At 39.3% G+C, this 26,379-nt stretch overlaps 1 protein-coding gene across 1 annotated transcript; it reads left to right on the forward strand.

Annotated features, from left to right (window-relative positions):
* Positions 1 to 3,310: 3,310 nt before the first annotated feature.
* Positions 3,311 to 24,091, forward strand: mkrn1 (makorin, ring finger protein, 1). Its single transcript, XM_069716122.1, has 8 exons — positions 3,311 to 3,419; positions 4,118 to 4,249; positions 14,565 to 14,746; positions 16,028 to 16,251; positions 17,397 to 17,611; positions 20,541 to 20,651; positions 21,107 to 21,251; positions 22,139 to 24,091. The coding sequence occupies exons 1-8, from the start codon at positions 3,346 to 3,348 to the stop codon at positions 22,349 to 22,351; spliced, it is 1,296 nt and encodes a 431-aa protein (XP_069572223.1). The 5' UTR covers positions 3,311 to 3,345; the 3' UTR covers positions 22,352 to 24,091.
* The last annotated feature ends 2,288 nt before the right edge of the window (positions 24,092 to 26,379 follow it).

Here is a 26,379-nt window from a genome sequence, read left to right on the forward strand (position 1 = left end):
TCCGAGAACTCCCCTCAAGGTCCCCTTGCAGTTGTAGCTCATGGAATCTTGCTCACTACCCAAGAAACCTCCTTCAATTAATCTTCTCACTGATTCACTCAAAATCCTCATAAACCCACCTTCAGTCAGCTTTAGCAACCCTGGCAAACATTCTGGAATCCACCTCTCTGAAGTACTCATATAACCCCACAAGTGACTTTGAATACCACTTCCCCAATCGAGTGGTTTCCCACATCATTATTGTCATAAGTCCATCCTCTCTACTGTGTTTGTGCAAAGCTTGTAGAATCTGAAACAAACAGGAAGGAAACTATATGTTGCTGTTTGAATGTTCCACACAAATACAAAACTTTGGACAATCTGGTGTGACAGACCTGAAGGAGTTCAGTGCTGAATAACAGTAAGCCACTGGTTTTAGCTCTAATAATTTATGGAGCTTCATAATGAGTTAATATACTACCTGCTCAGCCCCAAACAGTAAACAGACACAAAGACTAGCGAGTCAAATATTTCACTCCAAAGTTGGAAGAGTCCAAAAACTGAGCTGAAGAGAATCATTATTGGACTGTGTGTACATAAGCTCCAAATGAAGGATCATGTTCCTCCATTTCATCTGGATAACTTAAGAAGTTCACCCCTGAAACATAAAAGGTGATGATATTAAAAGTTTCAAAACATATAACATGTCAGTTTCTTTCTCCAGAATCACAATACAGAACCCACTGCTGGAGTGGGTTTGCTCTTTAAATTACCTGTGTGGTCTTTATGTTAGCCTGAGTCCAACTTGAGCTCCCATTGCCAACAGACATTTGTGCAAACACCTAAGCATAACCTACTCCAAATCCTTACCATAGTGGAAAAGAGAGTTAGAAGAGGAAACAGACTTTGACTCAAGGCCATGCCACAAGCATGTGTCCAGCAGATGTCTTCACAGTTTTTTCAGTTTTCCCCAATGTGCACTTGCAAAGTCAATTATGAGCACATTCATTTTCCCCAAAGGAAAAATGATTTATCTTTCAGGCCATTTAAAACCTTTCCCCTATTATTTTCGCTATTGTCATCACTATTATTTGTGTGTTGTAGATGTTGGTTTTGGGCAGAGTGTGTAGTGTAGTGAAATGTAGGCTATATTCAATGTTTCTGTTCATTCTCTGGTCAGAATGTGAGAGAATGATTTTTGTATAAAATTATTCTTGTCATCAGAATTTGCTGGAAACTGCTAATTACAAATTTCACAGAGAATAATGCACTGGTACTAAAATACAGTTGTAAACCTGTGAAATTAAACACGAGTTTTGTAAATTGAAAGTAAGAGTTGGGTCTTAGCAGTCATTACAACAATGTAAACAGAGAAACAGATGTTTTACGATAAATGCATATTAATGTTTTCACCACCAACACTGATTTATGGACAGTTTGTTGTACTTCCTACACCAGGAGCAGATTCTGAAAAAACTATTCCACACATTCAAGTAAATCAGGTTCAACTCCTCTAATGCTCTCTGATGACACAAATTATTTTTTTTCTTTTTACCTGACTACAGGCATTCAATATATAAAACTAAACACAGCAGCTGAAAGTGTTTACCATACATAACTAATGATTTTTTTCCCCATAGTGACCAATTTAGAGATCAGGTGATGATAATCTAAACAATATCAGCGACAATGTTTTTGCAGAAAAACACAAACTGATAAAGTGAAGTGTCTCACTTTCAAATGACACCACTGAAATCATGGAGGAGGCATAGACAAAGACAGAGGAGAAAACACCTGCTGCCTGCTCAGTTTGCTTCTGCATTAACTTTAGTCCTGCCTTATATACTCATGGATGTTATAATGCCCCCTGGAATCCAAGCAACAGGCTGTCACACTTCGGGCATGAGCCTTCAAAATTCCTCTCTGTAAATTGCCTCTGAAAATAGTAACAGAGTTTGACTGGAGTTTTGTAGAAAATGTGTGTTGATGAAATGTTCTTGTCAATTTGGAGGCCTTTGGGAGTTTGCACACCTGTTTAGTATTCAAGTTCATTCTATTATCGACTGCATATGTAGCCTATATCATGTCAAATTCAGCCCTTGAGCTCTAATTGGAGGAAATATGACTCCTCTCTGGTTGAGCAATCGCAGGATAGTGTGTGATGGGAATTTCCAGTGTAGCCATTTCCTTAAAATAAGGTTATGAAAACATGTTATCATACATTATTTCACAAAAAACAACTCCATTATAATGCACTCAACCTCCTGATGTGAATAACTGTACTGTAACGTGCTTGTAGGAAACTTGTGTCCAAGCACAATGTCCATGTGGGTTACATGCAGGCTAAACGTGTCAAACATTTATTCAGTAACATAAGTCCCATACCAAGTCCCTTGGTTTCTTCAGGGTCAATGCTTTGAATGGAATGAATAATCAATAACCATTTAACATTTTAACACTGTATTTACATATCATATTGATTTAGGTTTCTTTAAATTTGAGAGAAAAAAACACATTCTTTGAGAGTATTGCATGATATCCTGTACATTTTAATACTAAGAAGGCATGTTTCTAGTGGCATAAAATGTCTCAAGATGTTTTGGAGGGATTTCCATGCAATTTGTTTCAGCAATCAGGATTAATTGTCATAATTGTGTTGGCCCTGTGACTTTTCAGTTCGTGCCATCATCAAGTTCAAATTTAATTTGTCCACTAATTTTGTTAATGACCAAATACATGCAGACTAATAATATTCCCATCAAACTCAGCTGCACACTGTGTTTATCAAATGTTCCTGAGACCATGTGGATATATACTGTGCCTATTTGATCTAAAATGAGATTGACATTTTGGTATCTTTGCAAAATGTTTAGATTTCCATTAGAATGTGAAATGAACTTCTGTTGGTTTGAATGATTGAATTAGATTTGAGGATATTTTTGAAAAAGTCGATTTTTGTTGTTGTTGTTGTTGTTTTTTGTGTGCATTTTTTCCATCCAGGACTAAAACAAACATTTTCAATTCAATTACATTTTATTTATATAGCGCCAAATCACAACACAGGTTATTTCATGGCACTTAACACATTAAAGTCCTTACAGTGGAACTTTACAATATTATACAGAGAAACCCAACAATACAACAATTCCCACATAAGCTAGGAGGGAAAACCTCCTCTTTAAGGGAGAAAAACCTCCAACAGAGTTTTGCATAAGAAGCGAGTGTGACAATGGTGCCGCACAGTGGACGGATACGAGGCGACAGGTTTTCGGTAAACTTCGTCTCGAGCCGTCCATTTACGAAAGAGGCCGAGATTGAGCGGAGCTGTCCGGAACATCCGGCTGGAGCTTCTCAACATAAACAGCAATGGCGGAGGCAGCAGCAGCGTCTACGGCGGCTTCATCGGTATCAGGAGGTTGGACCAAACACGTAACCTGCAGGTAAGACAAGGCAGTCGAGTACTAACATATCGAAGAAGATTCTATCGTCTATCGTTGGACGCTAGTGAAGCGTTGATACGATGGCTGGCGAGCCACTGACAGCAATGTCTTTTCAGGCTCGGCTCAGCTGTTGGTTAGCTAGCTGTAACGTTACAACACTGCTGTGTTGTTATGTTGTGGTCTCAGAGCAGACTGGTGTGGGAGGTTAGCGGCCAGCTTGCTAGCTACGTTTTTCAACTATTAAGTCGGCTAATATTTATGCAAAACTGTGAAACAAGACTACGTAAATGAGCTGTCATACCACAAAACCCCGACGATAACGCTAATGTTCACAGGCACTCGGTACACTCTCACTCTAAAACCAGCTAATTAACCAACGTCCAAACCAGCGAGTTGTGCTGGTTGCTGTCTTATTTTCGTATTAGTCACCGCACCAGCTGGCTTCCACATTAGCTAACGTTGTGAGTTGAATTGTTTGTTGTTCCATCTGAAAGATGAACTTGATGGCGTTACCAGTATGAAAGTGAAAGATGAAAGTTACCTCGCTTGAATCGAGTTAGCTGTTTATCCTGTTATTTACCGACCAAGTTCAGCTTGACATGCGGATTTGAAAAAAAACGAATACTTCGTTTTGGTTCAAATTCAACTGTGACCGGGAACATATCTGTTAACTCGACAACTTTGTTTTGTATTTTCAGATATTTCATGCACGGTCTTTGCAAAGAAGGAGACAACTGTCGATATTCCCATGATCTGACCAGCAGCAAACCTGCAGCCATGATTTGCAAGTTCTTTCAGAAGGGAAACTGTGTGTTTGGGGAGCGTTGCAGGTAAAGATTAAACTAAAACCAAAATAGATATACACACTCTAGTCAGATGTGGGTGTAATTGAGAAAGGCTTGGATCTTTACAATATGTTCAACTGGCATGTTCACATTCAGCTTAAGAAATAATTATCAGTTGAGCTGCATTCAAATTTCCTTTACTCTCTAAAACTGTCTGTCTTTGCAACCAAATGACAGCACAGCAGCTTTGCTAAGGGGCTTCGCAGAAGTGCAGCCTGCTTCTCATGTGTATTTGACACTTGAGACTGCTGCTCCCTAATGTCAACATGTTGTTGGTCTGTGGCAGCCCATGACAGGCCAAGGAGTCCAAACTGTGCTCGGCCCTACAGCTTTGCTTTGCTGGATAAAAGTATGCACTGTAAATATATAGGTTTTACATGTTGTGGTTGTGTTTGTAGTTAATGCGTGTTTTACTTGCCTGCTAGCACAAATCTCTGTCTGTCTACAGAAGTTTTGAAAAAAAAAAACCAGAGTAATGATTTCCCACTTTTCACATTTATTATTTAATTCAAAGGAATATTTGAAATGTATACACAATAAGCAAAACATGAACTTATTCTGTCACTCTTTTTATTAAATCACTTCAGTTTTTATAATGTATCCAGTTTCACCTGCCATCAGGTAAAGATGGGCCAAAATATATTGATTAAAAAAAAAAAAAAAAATTCAATTTGGCCATCCAAAAGCATTCAGAGATTCTTGTAACATTATTTTAACCTTGTTTTTGGAACACAACATGTTTGTATTAATGTCCAAATATCTCCTGCCTTTCTACAGCTCCAGCATTTTATTAATTTCACTGCAGTGTAATAGTCAACTGAAACTTGCCTTAGCTTGGTAATCTATGTGAGTCAGTGATCATCATGTGTATCATCAGTTTTATTAATATTAAATGTGTTCAGAATGATTTAAAAAAAAAAAAAGGCTTCTTTATCATGTAGCAAAATAAAAGTAGACACAATTATTAGGCTCCCAGTCTGTTGTCAAGAGTGTACCCAGACAGCAGCAGCCAGCTTGTACAGACAGTGTCTGCTCCATGTCTGGTTTCAGGAGCATCCCCATAGCTACTGAAGTGCTCTTGAGGACCACCCTTCACAGCAGCAGGGAGACATCAGCTCCTCTCTTTCTTCATAATTTTTTATTGAATAGTCAGCCCATTGCCTTTAGGAAACCTTTTGATCGAGTATATATATCACTGAGCTGTTGTTGTGCTGATAAGTCACATTCCTTCATCCTTCTAAAGAAGCCGCAGTGAGGAGGGTGTCCTCATTATTTCTGTGACCCAGAGGGGCTGTGCACCCTGTATTAAGAGTCCAGAGAAAGCCTCTCGTTGTGGGGGTTTATTATGGTTGAATTCCCTGGGCTCTCTATTGTGATGGACTCTGTCTCGCTCTCTCACTAAGTCTCTGTGTCTATCCCTCCCTCTCCCTTCTGCAGCCCCCAGGGCCAGACAGAGTGCTCTGCAGCCTGCATGGCAATTGCATAACGATCTCTGTTTCCCTCCTGTTCTCTTTCTCAGAGCTTCTCCCCCTCCTCCTCCTCTGCTGTTGCTGGGTTCCTCAGGTTCACTGTGCTGTAGCACCCTCCTCCTCCTCCTCCTCCTCCACCTCCTCCTCTCTCATTTCTGTATGCATAGCTCCAGCAGACCCCCTCCCCAGTTATCCAGCACTCCAGTGGCTTTCTTGGAACAGACGGTTAACAATGTTTTAAGATAGAACTAAGCATCATGGAGGAGGCTGAAGGAGGACAGGACAGGTCTTACTTTTGCATAGCTTTGTGTATCTGGGGATCACGGCATGTTAGTCATGCTCTATTGTCTGAGTTGTCTCGCTTTTTTAATAGAGGTCACACTGACAGACAGTTCAATGTGGATGAAGTATCTGTTTTTACCAGGGCTGCGCCATTAACATATTATAATTTTGATTCCTTATTATTTGCTTATAATATCAGTTAAAACATTTTTTTAAATCTCTTTATTAACTTTTATAATAAAAGGAACAACATAAACAACAACAATAAAACATACACAGTTTGAACATCTCAAATACACACCAATACGATGAAATTTAAATTAGAAATTAAATGAAATGATAATTAGAAAATAAAATGGAATATAATGAATTATTTAAATACAAATAAAATACAGATTTAATTTTTGTTTTAATTAAATTGAGAATAGAAAAAAAAGGAAGGGGGCTAGCCCTATAAGTATTTAGAATTTAGCTTAGCTCATCAGTCCATACATTGTATTCTATCTTATTATGTTCCAAAACATTCTAAAAGACTTTCCACATTTTCCAAAACTTATCCATTTTGTCCTTTGTAAAGTAACTTGTCCTTTCAAGTGCAAAGTTAAAAGACAACCCTTTTAGCCACTAGGAGATTCCATATGTTGTTTGCTTCTTGCACCATTTAGCCTGCAAAAAAACAGACATTAAGCAGGGACTTTTCATTGTTTAAAGTTACTAAATCATCAGGGTAAATATTCCGAATACATAGTTTAGGGCTGAGAGGCACCTCATGATCTACCTGCTCAGGTCTAGCACCCTTTCCCAAAAGCCCATTATCTGTGGGCACTCCCATACATAGTGAAATAAGGACCCCTTCTGGTGATTACATTTAATGCACGTGTCGGGAATATTAGGGTTGAAGTGGTGTAACGAAGCTGGAGTGATATACTGTCTGCTTCGCCATTTGTATTGTAGTAATTTGGAGTGTGTATTTTCTGTTTGGGTTTGCACTAAAGAGCAAGCCTCTGACCATTCCTCCTCAGTTATATTCTCCTTCAAGTCAGTTTTCCATGCCGGCAGGATATTGTTTGATGATCCTTTGCACTTTACAAACAAATTATACAGTAAAGACACCTGCCCCTTGGCCTCCAGGTGCTCTAAAGTGATGTCTTCCAGCCTAGATAAATTGGGAAGCTCTAAACTGTTGCACTGCCTGGACATGATAAAACTTTGGATCTGAAGATATTTAAAAAAGTGCTCTATCGGAATTTCATATGTGGTCTGAAGTTCTTTGAATGACATGAATATGAATTTATTGCCATTGTAAAGGTCGGACATCTTAGATATTCCTTTCGTACACCAGGATTTGAAACCTGGGTCTTGCCCTGCCTGGCCGAAAGTTATCATTACCAAAAAGCGGTGAAAACGAATAGTTGTTGTATTTCACAAAGATGTTTGAGAGCACTGTGCCAGACCGTTACTGTGTTTTTCAGGAATGGGTTTTGTGTCTGTTTAATTACCTTTTTCTTATCTACATATACAAGTTAATATGGCTGGTAACTGATTGGGGATTCCATCGTGACCCACACTGGGGGACGGTCCTCAACAAAGTAAAACATAGGTGCTCAAATTTGAGTTGCCTAAATATAGCAAGGACAGTCCAAGTCTTGGCCGTTTGTTGTTCCAGATAAAATTTGTAAAGGTTTTCTTTAGTGATTGAAAGAAGGACGATGATGGCGAGAGTGGGATTGATTTGAAGAGTTACAGAATTTTGATGATTTGATTAATAGTTGGGATGATTTTTAACACCCAGATAAGTAAATCCCAGTTTTGAGACCACAAATGGGGTTGAGATCGGAGGGTTGAGTCTCTCGTTTTCGGACATAAACATTATTACAGATTTGTTGTTGTTTATTTTGTAGACACCAAATCAAATACACCCATCAGATCAAGCAAGGTCAGTACAGTTTGTTCCAGGTCATGTGCATATAGGGCTGTACGATGTTCCATATCTCCTGTTTATATTGCTGGTATGCCGGGGTGATAACGGACTGTCATGGCTCGATAGCCAGTGTAAACAGCAGATGTGATGAGGGACAGCCCTGTCTTGTTCCTCGGTTAAGTTTAAAGGTAGTCGATGTAAGTTCATTAGTCAAAATTTCAGCTTGTGGGTTAGAATATAGAAGCCGCACCAATGTTCCTCTTATGCCAAACCTTTTTCAGGACTTCAAATGGGTACTGCCATTCTATCCTGTCGAAGGCCTTCTCTGTGTCTAGCGACATGATCACATTATCCGGGCAACAAGATTTCTCAAAAAGTATGTCAAGCGTCCTTCTTATGTTGTGAAATCCATGTCTTTCCTGTACAAATCCATTTTGATCAGGATGAACAATTTGAGGTAAAATTGGCTTCAACCTCCTATTTTGTGCTTTACATAGAATTTTTTGATCATTATTGAGAAGAGAGATTGTTCTGTAAGATCCACATTGTGTCGAAGGTTTTCTGGGTTTTAATAATAGTGTAATTATTGCAGTGTTAAGCGAGGGAGGACGGGATCCGCTATCAAACGATTCTTGATTCTCGAACAGAGGCGGTATTAGTTTGGTCCTAAAAATGTTGTATATCTCAAATGGAATTACGTCGGGTCCCTTCAGGCTGGATGTAGCGTCAGACAGTTCCTGTGCTCTGAGGTCAAGCTCCAGTAAATCTAGTGATTCTCTGGCTAAGGGGATACATTTTGATGACTTTAAGAATTCCTTTTGAAAGGTCAAATTGGCATTGGAGTATTCGGAACTGTACAAACCTAGAAAAGTAATATTAATTTATTTTGGGTCATGGGTTATCTCCCCCTTATCTGTTTCAATTGAGCTTATTGCCCTCTTTGCTTGCATTTGTTTGATACGCCAGACTAGTTGCTTGCCAGATTTTTCACCTTGCTCATAATAAGACTGCCTAAATCTCATCAGGCTTTTTGTTGCCTTATCCGCACACAAGACATTGTATCTTGCTCTTAGCTTATTGATCTCTGCTGTTAACTGATTGCAATGATTTTGCAAAATTTTAGTTTAGATTTCTTTTAATGATTTATGAATTTGGTCCATTTCCAATCTGTTAGATTTGTGTTTAAAACTTATAAAATGTATCATCTGACCTCTTCAAAATGCTTTAAAGGCTTCCCACCTCACAGCTGCAGAAGTCTGAGTCGGTGTTATTTTCAAAATAGAAATCTATCTGTTCCAACAAACCTAATACATTCTGGATGCCTGAGCCAAGTTCTCTGAAAGCGCCACTTTGGGGCATGGTTTAAAATTTGGGGAAATTTGAGCAGAAGTGAGAAAGAGGCGTGGTCTGAGATTAAAATGCTATCATACCAACAGCATGGAATTTTAGATACTAGGTCAGCTGAGACTAAATAATTGTCAATTCTGGTAAAAGTCTGATAGATTGTGGAATAGCAAGAAAATGTAAACTGATTGGGGTGTTCAATCAGTTACATTTAAGCTAGGGAGGTAACAATGCACAAAGGTTACAGTTCGGTTTTGGGGCCGCAGTTCAGTACATTTTTGGTGCAGCAAAGACAACAAAACAAATGCAAAATAATGCATTTATGTTACCAAATGTAAACATTCAACAGCGTGTCACTGCTGCATAATGTCAGTAAACAAAATGACAGTAATTGTCTAAACTCTATCTTGTTTAATCTAAAGTATGAAACAATCAAATGAAACATGTCAATTAAGACAATTGCAACATAATTATCTTTAACATTAAAGCAGCTTTGAAAATTGCATAACATATAATGCTGCTTTTCTTTCTTTTTGTCAGCATTGAGAATAACCCCATCTTGTCCGTCTAAACTTCTTTGGAATTCTCATTGGATAAAAACTGACGGGGGGCTTCATGCCTGCATTCGGTGTGAACTCCACGTTGTGGCAGGGTTGAGTTTGAGCAAAGAAGTCGCAGGTTTGGCCATGCAGGATAGCAAGTTCTTGCTATTTTGCTGTAGCTTTCCTGATAGCTAATCAGCTACAACTAGCACGCAGATAACCCCTGGTACTGAATGGTTGTAAATACTCCTCAGTTTGCCTGTGTTTGGATCAGCAAATGATAAAACAAACACCATAAGACAAATTGTCCTTTAAAAAAAAAAAAAAAAAAAAAATTTCATGACCAAAAAGGAAAGGCTTCCAAATGTAATAGAAATGGAAGACCAGTGAAGAGTGATCTATTCTCAAAAAGCATCCAGACCAGTTTTCCCAGGTGACAGAACCAGAACTTTATTTGTACCAGGCTGGGGCCGGGTATCCAAAGAATGTTGAGACCATTACCGATACTTTGATGCTGCGCTGCTTTTTCAATATCATTTTTACCGAGTTGGCACAGGTGAACACAGGTCAACTTGAGTTGATGACAACTTAATTCGTTACATGAATGTAAAAAAAGCGCAATAAAAACCAAACCAGAATATCAGCATTTAGTTTTTAAATGTATCCTTCCTTCCTTTCTACTGAAAGTAGTATGGATGCTAATGTTAGCAGCTCTGCTCCTGATCAAGCTAGCAGTCCAACACAGAGCTGCAGCCCCCCAAATATCTAATTTTATTGTGTGATGTGATGACATTTTATATTCAAACGGTTACGTTTACTGTTATTCAAAAGCTCTAAAAACACCTTAACCTATTGTGCCATAACGCGGGAACAAAAAGGGAGATTGGGAGTATATTTTCTATTTGGTGGTATACTGAATGGGTGACAAAAATCTTGGTTGTCCACCTAGAAACTCTGGTGATTGTATTGATATCCGTGCTGTCGCGGTGACGATGTGACTTATCCACGTATTTCACTCATTTACCTGATACAGAAGGAAACGCAACAACATATATGAAGGTGCCTGATAGAGGAACGGGAATGTAAACTTTGGACACTTGTTTGTTTTGTTTTTTTAGCTTAATTGCAGAAGAATAATGAATCTGACAGTAAAAAACAATCAACCTCAGTCTCTGCTTTTACTTTTACAAACATTTGAACAAAAATAAAATAAATAAATCTTGCATTTTCATTTTGCCAGTGTCTCACTCACAGACTGCTGGTTTCTACTGCATCCTTGTAATACTGCATCGAGGGAGAAAGTAGGAGCACTTGTTTTGATGCAGTTGATTTCCTTAATGAAAATGTGGTAGAATCATTTTCATTTAGAAATGACATCACAGAGGTATGAATTAAGAGCACTTTTCTGATACAATTAATCATGCAGCCCCTATTCATGTTTCCTAGATGTTTAACCAGCCCTTGTTGATGACTGTTAGCAACCCACACATTGCCAGGAGTGTTTTGCTGCAGCACTCTGTATATCGCTGCATATTTACACAGGCACATCTATGCAGCCATCATCATAAGTCTGGATGAGACTGTGCAGCTCTACCGCACAAATATCCATAACCAGAGGCTGAAAAATGAAATCATCCTACCTGACAGGCTTGCATGGAAACAAGCCAATTAGAGATTATAGTTATTTTATCATGATGACAAAAAAAAAAAAGTTTTTCATTGTAGCATCAGATGTTGCTGTGCTGTAGAAATCCTGTGTCATCCAGGCCCCTTCTGGACCTCTAATCCTTCCCATCCCCCATCCTCAACCTCCTGTTAATGCTTGGTACTATGTTCCCAACATAGCAAACACAGCTTGGGGTCAATGCAGCTTGTCATTTTGCTTGATTGTAAAGCGGTGTTTCCCTACAAGCATTTAACAGTGGTGGTACCCCGCTGATGAAATATAGTCATGGATAAATTTGTTGATAAACCTCAACATCAACATGAAATAAAGCTTCAGTACTCCCTACAAGTAACAAAATATGTTACCTTTCCTGATCCACAGCTCTTAATACTGGTAGTGTCTTCTAACCTGGCTAGTAGCTGATAACTGGAGAAGGAGAGGAGTTTCTTCCCTCCTAGCTTATGTGGGAATTGTTGAATTGTTGGGTTTCTCTGTATAATGTTGTAAAGTTCTGCTGTAAGGACTTTAATGTGTTAAGTGCCATGAAATAACCTCTGTTGTGATTTGGCGCTATATAAATAAAATCGAATTGAATTGAAACTGCAGCGACGTACTGAGGCTGCATACAGAGGAAACACCGGTGTCCGCCTTACCACACTCACCATCGCTCATACTCACTCACTGAGCCCCTTTTTATTGGAAACACAGAACCGTTCAGAGAGGCTGAACATTTGGGATCTGACAGACACGTTTTAGTGTTTGTCATCTGTTTAAGTTCTACAACGTAGGAGGCATGTTTGTTACCTTTCATTTTTCCCCCCACAACTTTCAGTTGACCTGTTGCTCACCCAGCACCTGCTGCTGCCATTATAGAATATCTAATACCGAGAGCGTCTACAGTAACACAACCAGGGTCAGAGGTGGGTGGCCATCTGCATCGACAGGTCGGGACAAGGAAGAGAGAAACGAACAGCATAGACATCCAAGAGACAATAAACTGTTGGTGTGGCCAGTAATGGCAGACCAGACACATAAAGCTCCAGAGACAGTTTTACCTGGATACAAATGCGGGGGGAACTACAAAGATGGATAGAAAACAATAAACACAACTTTGAGAGAAGGCAAAATGTTAAGGAATTCTAACCGTGGTATGCAGGTATTTTGAGAGGGAAGGAATGAGAGAGAAGTTGAGTTCATCATGAGACGTCCCACAGCAGCGTAGGCCTATAACAGCATAACTGTTGACTCATGGTCACCTGAGTCAGCTCTAACTATACGCTTTGTCAAATTGGATTTTTTTTTTTTTGCCTAATCTTAAAAGTAATATCACAATATATCTGGGTATTTTTTAGGATATGATAAAAACTGAAAAATAATTGATTATTAATTTTAATTACATCCAATTTCAACAAAAGTGTTATAGAGTCGTCAGCAAAAACTTAACATTATGCCTTCAGATATTCATTAACAGACTAAACAAAAATGATGTCTCAGTTTTTTAGTTTGTAAACAACAGTACCTCCAAGTGAGATTCAGATTGTGAGGGGGGATTTGGAGGTGAAGCTGTGCAGGAGAGCCGCTGCTCTACCGTGATCAGCTGCAGAGCTTATAATCACTTCATTACCACTGTAGGCAAATTCAGCGGTGTAGGTCTGATTTTCTAAAGTTTAGGGTCGATGTTTGCTGTGGTCTGCTGTGACTCCGAGAGGACAGAGGAGGAAATGGAGGAGAAATTGCGCGTCCGTCAATCAAACTCACACAGAGCTGAAAACCTGTGGAATACAGCGGCTCTCAGGCGTGCTTGTTGCTCGATAAGCTGCAAACAAATGTCATACAGTTCCACTGCGTCATTACGTCGACAGGTTGGGAAAATTGCCATTATCACGATATCATTATATCATTTTTTTAGTTTGTAAACTATATATATATATTTTTTTTTTATATCGTCTGAAAAATGATACCGGTATTATCGTGAATGGTACGATATGGCACATGCCTCGTGTCGGCCTCCTGCACCAAAGCGAGGAGCTGGTTTCACAGCAGAGGAGCCTGAAAGCCTCTGCCTCTGCCTCCCATTCCACGTTTGGAAACTCTAGGAAACCCCAGCTGGCCAACAGTCTGAGAGCAAAGCGTTCTATTGGGATAATACACTTCTGTAAGCTCTTTGAGATAAGATTGAGTTTAGCCATGAGGGGTTTTGAAAGTTCTGCGAAGAATTTTGAATTCAATTCTTAATTTTTATGGGAAGCAGATGAAAAGAAGCTAATAGAGGAGAATTTTGTCTTGCGAAATCGTGTCAATACTCTTGAAGCAGCATTTCTGATCAAATGCAGACTTTTCAAAGAGTTATTGGGACATCCTGACAAAAAGGAATTACAGCAGTCGAGTTTGTCCGTAGTCGTTCCAAACAGAATCACTGGAAGGCGAAAGTGAAAAGCCTGCCAATAGGGTTGTGTTAAAGTTGTGCACCTGCCATGAATGGTTATATAGCAAATAAGGGAAAAAAAAAAAAAAAGGTTAGAAAGAGATGTAACACCTCCGGACTCGCTTTTGCCTCCACACAGCTGGCCAATCATGGCTCGAAGTGGGTGCGGTGGTTAGATCGTTGATCCAAACTTTTTGTTTGGAAAGTCACAGATGATGCTTGACACTGTCGTCATCTGTGATGCTATCTGATCTTTAAAGCTATTGGGGGAGGGGCTTTCTAAGCTATCCAACCCTCTGACGGACAGTTTGGACAGACTGTAACTTAGCATAATGCCATATTGAGATGAAGAAACCCCAGGACAATGACAAAAAGACTACTAATCTAAATCTAAAGTTTGTTTAATGCTTCCTTGTGGATCTGGAGATATATAGTCGTAGGATATTAAGATCCTGGGTTGCACATATTTGGCATCTTAAATATGTTTTTGGATTCTTAATTGTGCACTTTAGTTTGACTGTAATCCAGCTTTTCATTTTTGGCAAATAGTTTTTTATTGGTCACCACTCTGGTTGTAACTTTCCACCATTCGTGGTGTAAGACATTACATCATTTGCACTGTAACAGTTCTGGTCTGATGTGCTCCCTCAGGTTCGAACACTGTAAACCGACAAAGAACGAAGAGCCGCCGACCTGCCAGACGCTGCCGCTACCCTCCGTCTCGCCCGCCAGCCAATCAGACCCCGAATCCAGTGGGCCACCACCTGCACCAGGGGCACAAGACTGGGTCAATGCTGCAGAGTTTGTTCCAGGACAACCGTACTGTGGACGAGGTGATTGGCCAGTGTTATTGATAATGTTTATTAGTGATACTCGCACTTTTTCTAACTGTCATAATGGGATGGTCTTTTTCATACCATCATATTTACACATACCTGACAGTAATTGGTGATCATAACTGAAAGTAAGGGGTGCACACTTGCTAGACTCCAGCCTCCCCCTCCCTCTGAGATCTGGTTCCACTCTCACTGTGACTCTGTGACTTGACATCTTCCCAGTACATCCTTGGATAAGTTCCAGTTCTGAAGCTAGATGACTTTTTCATGATGCAATTGCGAATGTAACGCCAAAGGAAGTTCTACAGCTTTTTTTCCCCTGTTGTTTCTGTAGTTATTCATGTCTGTTACTTGTCCACCTCTGAACATAATCGCTTTCATTTAAAAAAAAAAAAATGTGGCAATCCACATTTGCAAAGTTAGGGTTAGGGTGCTTTCTTTTCTTCTTTTTTTTGTTGTAAATTGCAATTGCTTGATTATTGTCTTTTCTAAAAGAAATTGTGAAACAATTTGTGGAGTTTTATGGATTTTTGTTAAGTGGTAATTCTTTTTGAAATTACAGGAATTGTTGATTTTTAATTTTTTTTTAAACAACTACCTAATAAAGACAGCCATATGTTATATGCATTCTGCACGTCACTAATTTTTTTTTTTTGGTTAAGGAATCATGGTCCCAAAGTTACAAAAACATTTCTGAGTCATAAAAGTGACATGGCTCAGGCTACATCTTCTGTAAAAAGTAAAAGCCTCAATGCTGTTAAAAATAATAGCACTTAATACACACTAGAAGCACAAACACAAAGTGCAATCTCTTAGAAGTGTAAGGGTCTAGAAAACCCATTTTAACACAATTGATCACATACCTTATTTTCATAAGACCATATTGCGCATAAACACTCACTTCGAGGATGTTGGGAAGACCATTGCTAACTGTAATTGAGTTATTTTTTTTGTTGATTAAGCAAGTTTTGTTGAGAAAAGCTGACTGTACCACCATACCTTCAGCAGAGCTTCTACTGAGTGCATCTATTGTGGAGATGAGCATGAAATCTGAGAAAAAGTATTTTGGAGATTGATTGAATTTGCATTATTGGGAATGCAACATTGCGATTTCCTTGAGGGACTGCTTGTAGCTTGCTCTGGGGATGGGGCTCATCCACTGCTCTGAAACTGCAGAGGAGCTCAAATTTATATCTTGTCAAGTTTAATTGTAAAGGTTCAACAAATTGTATTTTGAGGTCTAAAAAAAGTTTTGTCTTTGTTGTGATGTGCATGCAGCTGAGCCAGTGAAAGGGGAAAGCTCCGTCCCGCTCATCGAGGAGTTTGACAGTGATGCAGCGATGGACAACAAACAGTTGAGAAAGCAGCTCTGTCCGTACGCTGCTGTTGGGGAGTGTCGATACGGAATCAACTGTGCCTATCTCCACGGTGACGTGTGTGACATGTGTGGCCTCCAGGTGCTCCACCCCACTGACAACGCCCAGCGCTCGGACCACACTAAGGTAACAGCTTCAGTCACATTGACTGTAAATGAGGGCGATGCGGAAGTGCCATAAGCTGCAATAGCACCGAGTGCCACTAGAGGTTGGCTTTAAAAAGCCGTTGGCTCCATAGACTAACATTCAACTTGTCTCATGAAATACAAAGTCAATAAAAATTTTCAGCGAGTTCGTAGGCTGTTGTTAGCTAAAGTCAATTTTATTAGTTTTCTTGCTGTTCCGTCTGAAAAATATCACGTCGTAAATGAGAAAATAAGCCTCAAAAAGCTGTGTTTTTGGTAGTTTGATTGAAAGGTCTGTAGTGCAGTCAGGTTTCCACTACTGGTGGGCGGGATTTAGTATTGTCAGGTTTCCAACAAGATCGAGTCAGATCCGCTGCTCACTCGTCACCAGCTCGTCCACAGATTAAAATCAAATTGAAACATTTATTGACTTTCTAAGAATATCCGGGGTGATTTCACACAGAATGCTTTGGGGTCTCTGTGACACATCTAGATTCCTGGTCACTGTTTATCACTGAATTCCCTCCATGTCCCCATACTCCTCAGCAAGATATGACATTTTTACATCATTTTAGTTGCACCTTGCTGATGCATTTCAAAGGGATTTATTGCCTGAGGTTTTCAAAGGGTGAGGGTTCACCCTTTGATGACGTCGGAATGTTAAAATTGACCGGCCATATTTACTTACATCAGCGTTGCCAAGTTATCGCACATTTTTATCCATCAGCGGTCTTTTCTTTCTTTGTTTAGTTACTTCTGCCTCTTTCTCTCTGATACTACAGGCATTGACAGAGTACTTGAATCAAAGATTCAACGAGAGATTTGTTGCCCACAAACTTTAAGGAATACAGGTATTTTAATAACTTGGACCCAAATACAAAATAGAGCCGGTTATTGGAACCCGCCCCTACTCGAGCCAAGTTCAACCTATTTGCCTGAGGACCACTGCTGTGTTAGTACAATGGTCTCCGGGAGTTAGGAGGCTTCTTTTTGTATGCAGCGCTTTTGTCGTCTGAATACGCCCTGAAAAAAAAGTTTATTAAAGCCAAAACACACGAGACATTATCTGAGGACCTCAGCTGACTGTTACAGTGATCAAATGGAGAAAAGGCTGGTGTGTTATGATTTAACTGTTGACTCTTCTAGGCATGCATAGAAGCTCATGAGAAAGACATGGAGATTTCATTTGCCATCCAACGCAGCAAGGACATGATGTGTGGAGTCTGTATGGAGGTGGTGTTTGAGAAAGCTAATCCAAGTGAGCGCCGTTTTGGCATCCTCTCCAACTGCAGCCACTGCTACTGTCTAAAATGCATTCGTAAGTGGAGGAGTGCCAAGCAATTTGAGAGCAAAATCATCAAGTAAGTAGATCTACCTGTTTGTGATTAACTTGGAAAAAGAGGAACAGGCTGTAAAGTAGAATTGTTCTATCTTTGGTAAAGTTTCTATGGATTTTAAGTATTTGTAAATCAAATAAGTTGTTTTTCTTGAGTTTAAGTCTGTAGAACCTTAAAACGTATGACCAAAATGGTGCGAGATCCATGTGAACAACTGTGAAAACCAAAAGCTATTGAATTTACGGTTAGTTGACACAAAGACTAACATCTGCACATCTGATAAGCTTCAACCGATGTCTTAATAAAAGTTTTAAACAAAAATCAGCTTTCAAAATTGCCATTGAATAATCTTCTGCAATAACTCAATCAAGATCATTTCAATGCTGTTCGTCATTCCAAGAGTAAACATTGTTTGATCAGGTTGTTTTTAGCTGATGATATTTTAGCAATCTTTGCACCATAAAATAAAAACTACCAGGACTTTTAATTTATTTATTTTGAATTCCTATTTATGAAGCTAGTTCTCTAAATGGCAGGAAGCTCTAGATATAGTGTCAGTTAAAGCTCATCCACTTGCTTGACTAATGGAGGCCAGACTGTCTGCTTGTGTTACCAAATTTCAGATAGTTAGTAAAGTTTATTTAGCAAAGCTACTTTCCAAGAGCAAGGTCACAAAGTGTTTCACAAAAGTAAAGTTATTAACAAATAAGATAATCAAGTAAACAGTAAATATAACATTAATAAAACACTAAAAACTATTTTTAAACAAACTTTAAAGAAAAAAAACCTATAAATTCTGACCGATCATATAATAGATCATAACTCTATAGGAAGAGCGTTCCACAGTGTTGAAGCCACAACTTCAAAGACATGGTCACCTTTTGTTTTTAGTCAAGAGCGAGAGACGACCAGTAAACCCTTAGTGGAAGACCCCAGTAACCTAGTTAAGGATGGAACAGATCACAGATGTACTTGACCATGCAAGGCAATATTTGTGGAGACAAGAACCCCCAGCTAAATCCCAAACACTATTTGCTGAGGCTGTTTACGCCTCACAGCAGCATTCTAAAGTATTTGCAGACGGTACAGGGACAACAAAAGGGAATTCCAGCGGTCTAACTGGGATGGTATAAAAGCGTGGATGATCATCTCTGGTTCAGGTTGTGATTCAGCAGACCTCAGTTTGGCAGTGATGTAAAGTACATTGTCTGAGATTAAAATATGACTCCTAGATTAAACCATGCAATTGAGGCAAGGGAACTCTACAGTGAGCAACCTTGGAAGCGACACTGTCTGAAGCAGAGATAACTACCTCAGTCTTATCAGTGTTCAGCTGTAAAAGGTATTTAGCCTTTCAGTTAATGTCCATCATGCAGTTGTTTATGTTATTAGGTTTAAAAGAGACATAAAGCTGAATGTCATCAGTGTGACTGATGTGAAATTCCTTTTAATTTGACTGATAATGTAACCTAAAGGAAACATATGCAACGCAAGACAGAACCCAGGGGCAAACCACAGGCGAGAGAAACGGTTTCAGACATGTAGGGACCAAGTGACACAGAAAAACTCCCGTCTGGGAGATGGTAGTCCATGGTGCTTAAAAATTTCAATTTAGGATACTGGGATCTACAGTATCAAATGTAAACTAAGATCCAACGGCACCAAACATAGCATTCACCACATCAGAAGCCCTCATTATGTCATTGAAGACCCTGAGAAAAGCTGTTTCAGTGGAATGTTTGTGACGGACACATGATTGTAATTTATCTGAAATGTTGGATGCAGTTGGGACACTGAGCTGTAATCATCCAGTGAAAGTCTGATATTGCGAGATATAATAGATAAGCAGGTTTACCAAGTGAAGATCCAGTCAGTGGGACCTATGATACCCAGTTGTCTGCATTTTCAAATCTTCTCACGGCAGACTGAGAAAATCTTTCTTGTAATTTTTTTAAATGTATTTTAAAATTTGCGATTACACTTTCACCTTAAATTTTGATTGGATTTTATGTACTTTCAATTCTAGAGTAAAGAATCATTTCTGTTTCAATTTGCTTCTAAGCTGTTCTATAGGCTAAAATAAGAATCAACAAGATTTTGAGATGAAAAAAAATTAGCAAGTTTAAAGGCTGATAAACGGAAAATATTTTATTTTTTATTCTGCACCCAAAGCTCCCACTATGTGTGTACCTGCGTGAGGGTCTTTGAATAATAGTTCCCAGCATATATCGAACAGTATTTTTGCTTAAAATGCCCATCCCCAATTGATATCAGTCACCCTCTCTTCTAAATGACATATGACCAAGCCAACGGCAGGTTTTCTTTATTCTTTTAGCTTGCCAGCTCTGTAAAGAAATGACTCCTATGTGTTTTCTTTAACGTAAAAGTTAGGGCAGTGAGTCGTGTGAGGGCAGACATATAATGTGAGCGCGAGTTTCACAAACTTATGGAAATCCAAACTATAGTTGCTGAATACAAGCTGAAATTCTGAATTTGATATACATTTTACAGTATACATAGACAATGGTGGACAATGTCCAAAACACAAATCCACTGTGAATCCTTTTGACCCTAACATGATTTCCCCTCACATGGTTCTCAATGAGACCGTTTTTTGATAAAGAAAATATGATCATCTCTTTATAAAGCAGCAAATGGAGTCTAGTTGACAGGTTGTCTTTGTATTAAAATGCCAGGATTTCTCACTGACCCAAAACAGTGACCTCATAACTAACCTTGCATTGATCTGTTATTAGTGACTATTCCTGTTAAAAGGCCGTGTTTGCTCATATAGGAATTGTTTAATTTTAAGTTTCTTTATAATATTGCACGGTCTCAGCATTACTATGTAAAGTGCCCTGAGATTACTTATGTTGTGTTTTGGTGTTACCTAAATCAAATTGAATTGAGCTGATTTATTTATTTTATTCATTTAAATTTTTTTGTACTGTAGATCTTGTCCAGAGTGTCGAATCACATCCAACTTTGTCATCCCAAGCGAGTACTGGGTGGAAGATAAGGAAGACAAACAGAAACTCATCCAGAAATACAAGGACGGCATGGGGTACACATACAGTTCTTTTTCTTTTATGTTGTTTAATAGTAGTTAGCAAACAGCATTTAGATGCATTACTGCCACCTTCTGGATTGGAGCGGGGAGGTTGTTACTAATGGTTCATATAAACACACGTCCACACTTCCACACACTTACTACAGTAGAAGACCAACTGGTGTGTCATCCACTGGATGTGATCAGAATCATCAACAGGAGTGTGATGGTGAATCTGCAGGAGTAACGTGTGATGGTGGGAAACTTTGCAAAGGAGCGGCCAGACAGAGGACGGAACAAAACTGGGTGGTGCAGACCTAAACTTTGAAAAATCTTTTGGAAAAGTGCTCTTCATTACAATAATGAAAAGTTCCACTCAGAAAACACCCATCATCCAAAGAATTATGAGTGTTGCTGTGTTTTTGTGTGAGACGGTCTAACTTGCTTTCTGTATTTTCTGTTGTTTCCAGGACTAAACCATGTCGATACTTTGACGAGGGTCGTGGGACGTGCCCTTTTGGCTCAAACTGCTTTTACAAGCACGCCTTTCCCGATGGACGGCTGGAGGAAGCTCAACCTCAGCGAAGACAGACTGGATCCAACAGCAGGAACCGGGTAACAGTTCTCACTAGCTTCTAAAATACTGTTGTTACATCCTCGAAATACATTAGTTTGCATTACCAAAGTCTTCAGCGCCAGTACATAGTAGAAAGTGTAATAACATACAGGGTGCTTCAGACATTAGAAACACCTCTGTGGTAAAATGCAATATCAATGCAATGACCTTGCTTAAAAATAATCTGTATTTGTTGTATCAGCATTGGGACGACTTTATAAAATAATGACATCCAGTTCCACTGCACCACCAGCTGCTGCCTCAAAAACAACTGAAATATAAAAAAATAAGGTGTTTCAGGTTCGTTGTATGGAATTGTATTTTAAACAAAATGATTTAAGTCCAGTGATTTAAATTAAAAATAATAATAATAATGTCATGGAAAAACTTGATTCGCCTGTTTGTGTTGTTATACTGTCAGCAGCTCATTTTAGTTTTTCACTCCACATTAGTGAGTTTTTTTTTTTTTAATGTAAACTTTGGTGAATGGTGTCATCAGAGCAGTAAACAGCTTTCTGATATGAAGGAACATATTAAAAAGTCTTTAATCTGCTTTACTCCTGTGTTATTATAAACATGTAAAAATTGTGCAGTACTTTCTACAGGATTTCTTGTGATCTGCTCCCTCAGTGCTATTTTGTTAAATGGTTTTTTACATTCATTATACTTAAAAAATATATTTATCCTGACAGTTTTAGAAATGACACGTTTACATTGTGGCGAGTATGGTAGGCAGGTATTTATCAAAGCTGGGAATGTTAAGATTACGAATAATGATTTCAAGTTTTAGATTTACTTGTTCCACATTATGAGATACGTTGTCAGTTTTAGGAGATTGTCAAAATTTGGAGCAACTTTTAAAACACTTTTCCCCTTTCTCCCCCAGAACTCGAGGCGAACACCGCTGTGGGACATCTTCGATGAGCGGGAAAGCACCGACTCTTTTGACAACGAGGATGAAGAGATGGTGACGTTTGAGCTGAGCGAGATGCTCCTCATGCTGCTCGCCGCAGGAACAGATGACGAGGTGACAGATTCCGAGGATGAATGGGACTTGTTTCACGAGGAGCTGGACGATTTCTATGAGTTTTACCTATAGCAGCCCTACCCACTTAGCCCCGCCCCTTCACTCCCTTCATGTATACTAGACACTAGAATGGACTGTCTTGTGCGAGTGATGGACAGTAGCTTTCCCCTGACCCTTCTGTATTGTGGCAGTGCCTTTAAGCAGGCCATTAATAAATGAACTTATAAAAGATTTAAAAAATAAAAAAAATTCCAACAAGTCAGTGCGCTCGTGCTAAACATTTTCTAGACCTCTATCCTCGTGAGTCTGTCTTGTGCAGTTCATGTTTAAAGGAAAAATCACAAAAAGAACTCAATATAAGATTTAACAAAAATTATAACTTTCTTCAGATAATAAACATCGTCAGGTTTATTTGTGGGTGTGGGTTTGACTTGTTTGTCATCTACCCAGGTGTTTGTACATACTTCTGAGACTCTAAGGATGCACTCAAACTTACTCGGCACCATTTACTGTTATTGTGATGGGCATGTGGTAAGATTTTACGTACGGTTTTTGAAGGCCGGAACTTTTTTTTTTTGTTGTTTATTAAAGCTGCTGATAGCCAATATATTGTGCTGATGTTTAATAAATTTACCATAATCATTTTCGTGTTGTACTGAAAAGTATTTACTGTGTCCCCCCAGAATTCTGTTCTTTAATTTTTTCAGGGTGAAACAGCCTTACACGAGGTGTTTAGATCACAATGGAAAATTAACTGCAGCCCCGATCCACCACGGCCATCTTTGTTACTCTGAAACTTCACTCACTGAGCAACTCGTGAAATTCTTGACAGGAGGAATGCCTAAAATATGAACACACCAGGTGGTCAGTAGTCATTGGAGAAAACTGACCGCCTTTATTTGACACCGGACAGATGAAGCAGATAGAATCCGATAAGACCCAATAAGATTCTGAGCTTGTAAAATTATGAGGAAAAATCTCCAAGACTGTATTTTTCATGACCTTTAGTAAATTCAAGTTGGTCAATGCATTGAAAAGATAACTTTAACTTCTTTTGCTGAATTTTCTCTCGGGTTTAAAAGGCAATGCTATGACCCCTGGCTTTAAACTGAAAAGTCAAACCCATTAACTTGAACCCACAATGTGCTGCTCAGCAGCTCTGCACCTAGTGCTGCTGTTGGTGGCTGGAAGCTGTAGCACAGCATTACTACTGAACAAAATGGTAATCCCCTTTGTACTGTATATGTTTGAGCCACCGGTGGACACTTTTTTTAGCTGCTCAGTAACTGAACTCTCTGGGTTATGGAGGTCAGTGATCAGGACCCTGTCTGTAGTTTTAACAGCAATGTGATTGGCTCCCAACATCAGCAAAGTGCTGCATCAGTCAAATAGACAAAATAAAGATGGAAAACTTCATTTGAAATCTTTTCTATTCCACCATCCTGAATCTCAGCATCCAGGGACGCCTGTGGTACCCAAAGGAAAGTCCTCCTCAAAACCAAGAGTCTCTGCGTGATGTCAGAAAGTCTTCAGCAGAATCGGCAGTACAGCAGACATAACACTGCAGTCATGGAGCTCAGAGATGCTTCATGTCTTAGAACACCCGTGTTAATTATTAATTGACTGTTCTCTGTTGGCTTCACTTAGTAATACATATTAAGCTTTGCTTGTTGAGACACTGACCCACAGACTCTGGACAGCTGGTGCTGACTTGTTGAACTCCATTGGAATGCATATGTTTATACTGAAATGTATGTTTTCTATGTTCCACAGCCATCCATCTTAACTTGAAATTAAAGTTTATCAATCTCTGTACTGTGTTGAGCCTTTTTGCTTGCTGTATGTACATGGAGTGTAGGTTTTTAAGTTAAATGCATGTCCTTAAAATCATGACCAAACTAAGTGAGTACTGAATACTTTACTTAAACTTTGGTCAGCGGTTGATAGATACTGTATGACGTGTCACTCGTAATCCATCCATCCATTATCTATACCCGCTTTATCCTGAACAGGGTCACAGGGGGGCTGGAGCCTATCCCAGCTCACATTGGGCAAAGGCAGGGTACACCCTGGACAGGTTGCCAGTCCATCATAGGGCCAACACATAGACAGAGATCATTCACACCTAAGGGCAATTTTGTAGAACCACCAATTAACCTGAGACGCATGTTTTTGGATGGTGGGAGGAAGCCGGAGTACCGGAGAGAACCCACGCAGGCAGAGGGAGAACATGCAAACTCCGCACAGAAAGGCCCAGGCCCGGATTTGAACCCAGAACCTTTTTACTGTGAGGCGACAATGCTAACCACTGCACCACATGCCGCCATCACTCATAATGAACTCAGAAAATTATCACCGGACACAGCAGTCTACTTTTTTACTCAGCTTTTTAGCATTTCTTGCATCCTTGTTTTGGTTTTATCAATCTGCACACTCTCCTTTAGTCAGTATTGTTTTCAGCAGCAGATGGCAGGTTTTCAGTGGAAAAACCGACAACACTACCTGCTGAGCAGCAAACGGCACAGTCCCAGAGGGTAGCGGTGCAGAGTGGGTCGTTTAACCAGTATGAAACTGTAAGCTGTAGGCTACATAATATAATGGGAAAATGAAAAGCTGAAAAAAAGTAGTAATGAGGAAATGTAACTTAATTTTGTAGCTTTAGGCTCTGAGTTCTGATTATTTACTTTCAGTCAAAGTAACTCAAATCCATATGCTGTATCCACTTCCTGGTTTACAAATTGGCTTGTTTTCTTTTCACAGCTTTTAATTAATTGTGTAGAGATGGTTCTTGCCATAAATCTATCATGAAAAGCCCAAGCACACTGTTCCCTAATGTGACCCCTGTAACTGTGCCTGCAGGGTGCTGGTGGTGCCTGGACATACACAGAGTGGGTGTCCACTCTGAGAGAGAAGCAGCTGATTCCTCTGAGACCTGTTGGGAAGTATATGCAAACAAGAAAATAATAACAATATTTGAATGGAATGTGAAATTAACACTCTTATGTAATTACAAATGAGATTATGCTGTGCAAACATGGAGTGAAAATTGGTTTTATTGCACTTCCTGACAAAAGAACAAGAATTAACCGACCTTGCATTTTAATGAACTAATCAAGATTCACAGTTTTCAGGACTCATTTACTGTCAAGGGAACAAGAGACCAGTTTAATTTGTGGCCACAATTTCAGTGGTTACCACTAATGTTATGAATTAGTAAATAATGTGTTTCTAAGGCCTAACATTTCTAATTGTTATTTGTGCTGAAGAATGTGACTTGCCGTTTTTACAGTGTATCTCAAAGTTCAGTTTTAAACTTTGTCTGCTGCCTCCAAGCTGCGAAAACATCAATAAAAGCTGGTTTACAGACACATTAATTATTTTGTTTGCATACATATTGCATACTGCAGATCCCCCCAGATCATTTTAAATTTGTACGTTCCTGTCAGATCACTGGTGAGCATGTGAAACTCAGCTGTGACAAACTCAAGATATCAGATTTGATGTTATTTTCCTGCTCTATCGAGCTTAATATTGAAGAAGGTGAAGGGTCAGTTCTGCCTGTAGTACAACTTCATGTTTAAGGTGCTAATGTCAGCTTCACAGCTAAAATACCTAAAGATGTGGCCATAAAAAGGCATGAAGTATGCAATCATTACCTTCAAACCAGAGAAAAGAAGGCTTTTGCAGAATTAAAAAATGCAATTAATGCCTGAAAGTAGAACATTTTTCCATTTAGAATGGAAGGTTTTATCCCTCTGTTGAACTGCAGTATACAACTGTAGTGTGGGGTTGTGGTTGGCAGTAAAGAGCTAGACGACATACTTACATGTCAATAGAATTTAACTTGGACAGACCATCAGTTCTGACTACTCCCTCTGAATAACACATGCTTAAAATTGCAATGGCAAAACTTGAAGTTGAATCTGAGCTGAGGCTCTGGGGGTGTGGGTGTCCTTTAGCTTGCTCGATCAGAATTCACAATAAGCCTTAAGAACTATAGCAGGAGTCAACAGAAAACTATCCACCCATTACCTATACCTGCTTTATGCTGAACAGGGTAACAGGGGGTTTGAGCCTATCTCAGCAAATTTTGGGCAAAA

The sequence above is a fragment of the Brachyistius frenatus genome, unplaced genomic scaffold, assembly GCF_029030835.1.
Source record: "Brachyistius frenatus isolate BFR_SWC_R1_liver_20210118 unplaced genomic scaffold, ASM2903083v1 Contig_152, whole genome shotgun sequence".
Taxonomy (NCBI): domain Eukaryota; kingdom Metazoa; phylum Chordata; class Actinopteri; family Embiotocidae; genus Brachyistius; species Brachyistius frenatus.

Excerpts from the sequence above, each read along its gene's own strand:
- mkrn1 (XM_069716122.1), top strand. The coding sequence starts at position 3,346 with ATGGCGGAGGCAGCAGCAGCGTCTACGGCGGCTTCATCGGTATCAGGA. Across the intron at positions 17,612-20,540 it reads TTTGAGAGCAAAATCATCAA|ATCTTGTCCAGAGTGTCGAA; the intron begins GTAAGTAGATCT and ends TTTGTACTGTAG. Across the intron at positions 20,652-21,106 it reads AAATACAAGGACGGCATGGG|GACTAAACCATGTCGATACT; the intron begins GTACACATACAG and ends TGTTGTTTCCAG.